At 39.6% G+C, this 7,500-nt stretch overlaps 1 protein-coding gene across 4 annotated transcripts in view; it reads left to right on the plus strand.

Moving 5' to 3' along the window:
* Positions 1–315: 315 nt before the first annotated feature.
* Positions 316–7,500, plus strand: part of LOC127001340 (nephrin-like) — a 190,202-nt gene continuing 183,017 nt past the window's right edge. For 3 of the 4 annotated variants that reach the window (XM_050865835.1, XM_050865834.1, XM_050865832.1), the window contains exons 1-2: positions 316–457; positions 1,513–4,186. In XM_050865835.1, coding sequence (XP_050721792.1) covers positions 4,078–4,186 — 109 coding nt within the window. In that variant the 5' untranslated portion in view covers positions 316–457; positions 1,513–4,077. The remainder of the gene's footprint in view (positions 458–1,512; positions 4,187–7,500) is intronic. The other variant, XM_050865833.1, reaches the window with a different exon arrangement.

The raw sequence follows: 7,500 nt of genomic DNA on the forward strand, positions 1-7,500 counted from the left end.
TTTTTCAAGGAACAAAAGTCGGTACTAATTATTGGAACAAAAATTATTTATATGCACTAAAAGCGGAGGTTCGATTTCATGGTTATATTCTCTCTCTCTCTCTCTCTCTCTCTCTCTCTCTCTCTCTCTCTCTCTCTCTCTCTCTGGGGTGTCAATGTATGTGTATGTGAGAGAGAGAGAGAGAGAGAGAGAGAGAGAGAGAGAGAGAAACCGAAACAGCAAGAGAAAGAGAGAAAGAGAGAGAGAGAGAGGGAACCAAACCACCCCTCCCTCTTCGCTCACTCAACACACAGAGGGGACTTGAACAGACTGCAAGGCTCAGTTACGTCTGGCTCGCGGTGAGGGGAGGTATAGCGTCCCTTCCCTCCAGCCGACACGCTCTCTGCCCTCCCGACCAACCCCGTGAACTGAGGACCTGTTTTGCGTTACATCAGCTCTGCCTCTTCACGCGTCTTAGGTACCGAGGCCCAGGCATGTGATATTGTCCTTCCTAACGCTGAGAGAAGGAAGAACAGTGGATTTTAACGCTGGAAACATGTGAAAGAGTGAATGTTTGACCCTTGAATGAGGGTGAATTGATACTGGTTCGTATTTTTGTATAAGAGTGTGACATTAGTTTTGCTTATAGGGAAGAATAGCCACTCCTTACGCTGAGAGAAGGAAGAACGGTGAATTTTAACGCTGGAAACACGTGAAATAGCGAACGTTTGACCCTAAGATGAAGCGATATAGTAGTGGTATGTGTTTTCGTATAAGAATATAGATGCGTGTGATGTTGATTTAGTTCAGAGAGAAGACTATCCCTAACGCTGAGACAAGGAAGGACGGTGGATTTTAACGCTGGAAACACGTGAAATAGCGAACGTTTGACCCTAAGATGAAGCGATATAGTAGTGGTATGTGTTTTCGTATAAGAACATAGATGCGTGTGATGATTTTGCTCAGAGAGAAGACTATCCCTAACGCTGAGACAAGGAAGGACGGTGGATTTTAACGCTGGAAACACGTGAAATAGCGAATGTTTGACCCTGTAATGATGTGAAATAGCAGTGTGTTCTTGTTTTTCGTATATGCGTGTGATGTTGTTACTGATTAGAGCGATGACAGAATAGATGAGAGTACGTTATAGAGAAGGAAGATTTGAGGGTATGTAAACGTTGGAAAGAGGTGGAATACTTGTGCTAAACGTGTTAAGTGTATAGACGTGTGTTTTTGTGTTTGTGTATACGTGTTTTTTTAGTGGTTATATCATTAGGTGTTTGTTTACGCGCTATTCAGATGTGAAAGACAGGTTTGATACGCGAAATGAAAACAATAAAAACACAATCACTACTACTACCACTACTACTACTAATACCATTACGGCTTTGCTTTTAACGATACTGACACGTTAAAAGGAATATATACACGTTAAAAGAAGTGACTCTGTGTGGATTGATTCTTCGATATCATTTTCTTATATTATTCGTCTTCCTCCTCCTCTTCTTCCTCCTCATGCAATGCTTTTGACAGTGTAGGAACATATATAAAGACGAAAGGAAAAGAAGGCAGGAAGAATGCTTTTGGGAGTTAGTGAAGAAAAGTAGTGAAATGTGATGAAAGGAAAAGTGACACAAAGGGAAAAAAAATGAACAGCAGAATATGAATTAGAAAAAAAAGAACGAGATATAAAAAAAAAAAAACTTGAAAGGAAAACAGAACAAACGCAAAACAAACAGCAAAGGAAAACAAAACACACGGAAAACTTGACCAACCATAGAGAATATATATATAGAGAGAAAAATCGCACTGAACCAAAAAATAAATATAAATAAAAGAGTGAGCGAGAGAGAGAGAGAGAGAGTGAGAGGGAAGGGGACCAAATCAAACCCACAATTTATACTGCATGGCGAGGGAAACTGTCGAGCCGTTGAACGTTTGGAAACACTAACACTACACTGAACACGGAGCACTTTGGTGGCGGCAGCGGCGGTGAGGGAAATATATGCGCGCTGGAAAACAACCCCCCCAAAAAATTACATACAAAAAAGTTTCAAAGGGAAGTAAAACAATAGTTACGTCCAATCAGTGTGTTTATGAATAGCTCTCCGCGATTGGGGATGTCGATAGTGGTGATGCTGATGATGATAAAAGATAAGAGAGATGATGATAGTTACTGATAATGATGGTTGCGTATAGTGCTGGAAATGAACGTAATGGACAATGGAAGGAAGGAGATATAGACATGTTAGGTTGGGTTTGTCAGACTGGTGCTGGATGCTTCGTTTCTCTGATGCTGTAGTGACTGACTCAAGCTTAGTTTAACACGTGAATCAGCATGGGTGAGTGAGTTACGAGTGAGTTAAGAGTGAGTAACCTGCCCCTTCAACCTAACTTAGAGCAGAAGGAAGGGAGACTGTTTTTGGTTGTTAGCGAAGAAAAATATCAATGAAAATGTGATAAGAAGAAAAATTAGTGAAAAGCAGAACTTTAATTAGAGAAAGAAGAAACAAACCAAAACGAGGTAAAAAAAGTTAATTAAAAAGTTCTCTCTCAATTCGAGGCAAACTTAAGTAAACAATGATACTAATATGACAAAGAAAAATAAGTGAACAGCAGAACTTGAATTAGAGAAAAGAAGAAAAAAAGCAGAACGAGATAAAGAAAGTTAAAAAGTTCTCTCTCTTTCTGAAATCGTAACAAACTTATGTAAACAAAACTACCAGAATGACAAAGAAAATTAAATGAACAGCAGAACTTGAATTAGAGATAGAAGAAGAAGCAAACCAGGACGAGATAAAGAAAGTTAATTAAAAAGTTCTCTCTCTCAATTCTTGGCAAACTTAAGTAAACAATGATACCAATATAACACAGAAAAATAAGTGAAAAGCCGAACCTGAATTAGAAACAGAAGAATAAACGAACCAGAACAAGATAAAAAAGAAACTATAAAATAAGTTCTCTCTCTCATTTCGTGGCAGACTCAAGTAAACAAAGCTACCAAAATGAAGTGACTTTACCCAAACATTTCACTTCGTCATTTGGGGGAGGAAAGAATACACGCGTTACCCCTCCAAAGGCCCATGTGAGTAAGAAATCGGGGCCCCAGGAAGGAAAGGTGAAGCGTGTTGGCGAGGCAGCAAGGAGTGTAAAGTCTTTTAGTGGAGTTCGACGGCGTAAAAGGAGGATGAGGACGAGTCTAGCGAAGTGACATAAGACAGGTGGCCGCTCCTTCCTCTCTCCTTACCCGTCCCTCCTCCTCCTGCTCCTTATCCTCTTTCCCCTCCTCCTCCTCCTCTCTCTCCTACCCTTTTCCAACGCGCCTGACTTGTGAATCTAAGTAGGAACATAGAAAAAGAGTGAAGATAATGAACTGAATACGAAAATTAAGATAAGAATATGTAAGAAAGAAGGAAAATACATGAAAAAGTACCTCGAGCCTCCTATATACAAGTAAAGAGAAGGGAAAATCAAGGAAAACACGTAGGGGAATAAAGTGAGCGATTCGTTTAGACAAAAATCTTATCGCAATCTCAACTTAAATGTGAGCAAACAGACTTTCAAGCCCCGAACGAGGGAAGTAAAAGTGTGATTCAACGAGTTAGACCAAAGTTTGACGAAATCTTGCCGAAACTTACCTAATGAGACTAAACTTGAAACTAATGAAAGAAAGAAGGAAATTATATGAAACAAAAAATAAAGAAAAAACGAAAGAAGTGCAGAAAAGAAAATTGAACGTTATTGAACCATTGCTTCGACCAAAAAAGAAAAATATTGAAAGGAAAAGGGAAACAAAAAAATAATTAGAGGGAAAAAACAAAGTGAACAAACAAAAAAGAACAAAGAAATGATTTAACTACTCAAAAACAAGACAAAAAAACACTCAACCCAAATGAAGAAAAAGAACACAGGCACTGAAAACAAAGACAACGACGAAGAAAATCATAAGAGTACCCCCAAAAAACACAACCACAAGAAAACATCGAAAACGGAAAGCGATCTCAAGCCTCTCGCATTCGGTTACAGAAGACGGAGGAGGAGGAGGAGGTGAGCGTGTGTGACCCCAGAATACGCGTGCCACAAGGCCCCTGAGTAACCATGAGAGGGCCTTGCCTGTACACCGTGAGTCTAGTGGCCTGTGTCATCGCTGCGGCCTTCACCCTCTGCTACTGCGCCAAGCCGAAGCTGCGAGGAGGACTTGAAAACAGTGAGTATTGAGTGACTGAGGTTAAGTTGGGTTTGGGTTACTGTCGGAAGCCTGAGTTTTTGTTTTCCTCAATGGTAACTTTTTTTTGGGGGGAAGTTCGTCTTTTCTGTTCTTCTGTTCTCTATTAAACTGTCCTGTTGGCGGCGTATGTTTTCTCAGTGCTTTCTTTCTATTTTCTATTCTCGTATTCCACTCTTTTATTCGTTTCTATTCTATCCTCAATTGTGACTACGGTAATTGCGGCTCTTAATCAATCATTGAATTCTAACCGATCAATCCATCAGCCCGGAATTCTTTATGTGGTGGTGGTTGTGAATGTTGGTTATGTCCAGGTTAGATTATTACTGCATATAGATTTTCGTGGTTGTTGCGCGCGAAGGGGTTGTTAAGGAATACATTAACTTTTTTTACTTGGATCAATGTATTTTCCTTCTTTCATCTTCTTTATATATATTTTCATCCTTTTTCTTTTTCCTCGCTCCTTTCAAACAATCTGCCTTGCGTCTTGTTGCTTGTGATGTTGGTGTCAGTGCTTGGTTATGTCTACGCAAGGTTATCATTAGTACATTAAAGTTTTTGTGTTTACTGTGCGAAGGGGTTGTTGGGAAAGGCTGTAAGGGGTCTCAGGGTTGCGATACTGAAACTGCCTTGGGTCTTGTTGCTTGTGATGTTGGTGGCAGTGCTTGGTTATGTCTACGCAAGGTTATCATTAGTACATTAAAGTTTTTGTGTTTACTGTGCGAAGGGGTTGTTGGGAAAGACTGTAAGGGGTCTCAGGGTTGCGATATTACCTTGTGTCTTTACTAGGGGTTGTCCGTGGTTGCGGCTGTATCGTGTAGAAAGAATGACTGTATTGGATGATAAAAGATGATAAAATAGAGATGGAAAAATAAAGAAGATGAAATAATGAGTTTTTTTTTGTGGTTTTAATGCGAGAAATTAAAAAAAGGAAGAGAGAAGAGTTTATTTTTTACAGCTAAGGAAACAACTCAAAGGCAACAAAAAGGTTTAAAAAAAAGGCCTCTAGTCGCTGTTCCTACAAAGACAGAAGCAATAAGTGGCCAAAAGAGACGTCAATTTCGGGAGGAGAGGTGTTGTGGGTTATAGGTATGTTATAGATGAGACCTCCATTTAGATTGTACCTGTGTGAGTGAGGACGGTTGTGAGGGGTTGTGAGTGTCATAAGCCTGCGAGGTGCAGAGAGTAAGTCATAAGAGGTTGCGAGAGTGTGAGGTTCATGAGGCCGAGGCAACCCAAGACTAGTTTTAGTGCTTATTTTGCGAAGGGATTGTTGGGAGAGGCTGTAAGGGGTCTCAGGGTTGTGATCTTACCTTGTGTCTTTACTGGGGTTATTTATGGTCGCGGTTGTATTGTGTATCGGTTATTGGTATGTTATAGATGAGAACTGCACTTTGATTGTACCTGTGTGAGTGGGGAAGGTTGTGAGGGGTTGTGAATGTCATAAGCCTGCGAGGTTCTGAGGGTAAGAACTCATAAGAGGTTGCGAGGGTGTGAGGTTCATGAGACCGTGAAGATTATGAGGCCGAGGCAACGCTAGACTTTATGTTACGCTGGTGTTGAGTGGCCGTTTGTGTTTCTTACGTGTGTGTGTGTGTGTGTGTGTGTGTGTGTGTGTGTGTGTGTGTGTGTGTATTCGCATGCAGAAGTCGTTATTTGCACAGCGGGGAGACAGGTTAAGGACCAAAAATAAACACACACACACACACACACACACACACACACACACACACACACACACACACACACGAAGGCGAAAACGGTGAGGGAGGGAGAGGGAGAAAGAGAGAGCGCACGTATATTGTTTAAAAAGAATAAAAAAAAGAGAAAAGAAAAGAGAGAATTACACAGCAAGACTAAATAAGAGAATAATAAATAAACTACCCGAAAGAAAGAATTCGAGAAAGTAAAGTAAATGCGAACTTGCTTGTGGTGGTTCGTTCCAAGTTTTTGTTTTATGCGAGAACTTGAAAAAAGGAAAAGAGAGAGAGAGGAAGGAAAGTTCGCATCCCGGGAAAGTATTGTGTGAAAAGAGAGAGAAAAAGAGATAAAAGAAAAGAAGAAAAGGCATAGAAAGAAGATGAAAGAAGGAAAATACATTGATCTTCCTGAGAGCGAGGGAAAAGAAAAAGATGAAAATATATAGAAAGAAGATGAAAGAAGGAAAATACATTGATCTTCCTGAGAGCGAGGGAAAAGAAAAAGATGAAAATATATAGAAAGAAGATGAAAGAAGGAAAAAACATTGATCCAAGTAAAAAAAATGAATGTATTGAATAATGAAATAGAGAGAAGATGAAATAACTAAAAACGAAAATGGAAATGAAGAAATAAAAGCGATAAAAGATTAAAAAAGAAGATTGATTAAGAATATTGACGAGTTAAAAAAAAACAGTGCATGATAAGAAAAGATAAAGATAAAGACAGAGAAATATATAAAAGAAAGCAAAGACAAAAATAATATAATAAAAACAAAAAGTAAAAATGACCGAGAAAAAGAAGGAAAAGAAAATCCCTCAAAAAACTTAATCTGCAAAGAAGGAATAAACAAAAATAAAAGAAGAGAAAAAATGAAAAATAAGCTCAGAGAAAAAAAATATATATACAGGAAGGGATTTTGCTTTCAGGGTTTAGCGACAAGAAAAGAGGGAGAACAGAGGCCGCCCGGATATTGCGTAAGGAATTAACCGAGAGAGAGAGAGAGAGAGAGAGAGAGAGAGAGAGAGAGAGAGAGAGAGAGAGAGAGAGAGAGAGAGAGAGAGAGAGAGATTCTTTATTTCATCCTGCTTCTCTTTCCTCCCTCCATTCTATTTTTCTTTCTTTCTTTCGTTTCTTTCTTTCTCTCTTTTCTTTCTTTCTTTTTCATCATACTTGTTCTTTTCTTTCTTTTCCATCTCTCTCATATTATACGCGGTTTTATTCGAGAGAGAGAGAGAGAGAGAGAGAGAGAGAGAGAGAGAGAGAGAGAGAGAGAGAGAGAGAGAGAGAGAGAGAGAGAGAGAGAGAGAGAGAGAGAGAGAGAGAGAGAGAGATTTTTTTATACAGCTTTTCGTGCTTCGTCGCCGTAGATTGAGCAAGCATTTACGAGAGAGAGAGAGAGAGAGAGAGAGAGAGAGAGAGAGAGAGAGAGAGAGAGAGAGAGAGAGAGAGAGAGAGAGAGAGAGAGAGAGAGAGAGAGAGAGGACTAAATTTTCAATCTCTATTTTTCTTTCTTTTTCACCCACTTCTCTCATTCTCTCCTTCATGTTCCCTTCCCTTTCCTTTCTTTCTTCTCTGTCTCTCTTTCCTCTACCCTC

Source organism: Eriocheir sinensis, chromosome 20 (assembly GCF_024679095.1).
Source record: "Eriocheir sinensis breed Jianghai 21 chromosome 20, ASM2467909v1, whole genome shotgun sequence".
Taxonomy (NCBI): Eukaryota; Metazoa; Arthropoda; class Malacostraca; order Decapoda; family Varunidae; genus Eriocheir; species Eriocheir sinensis.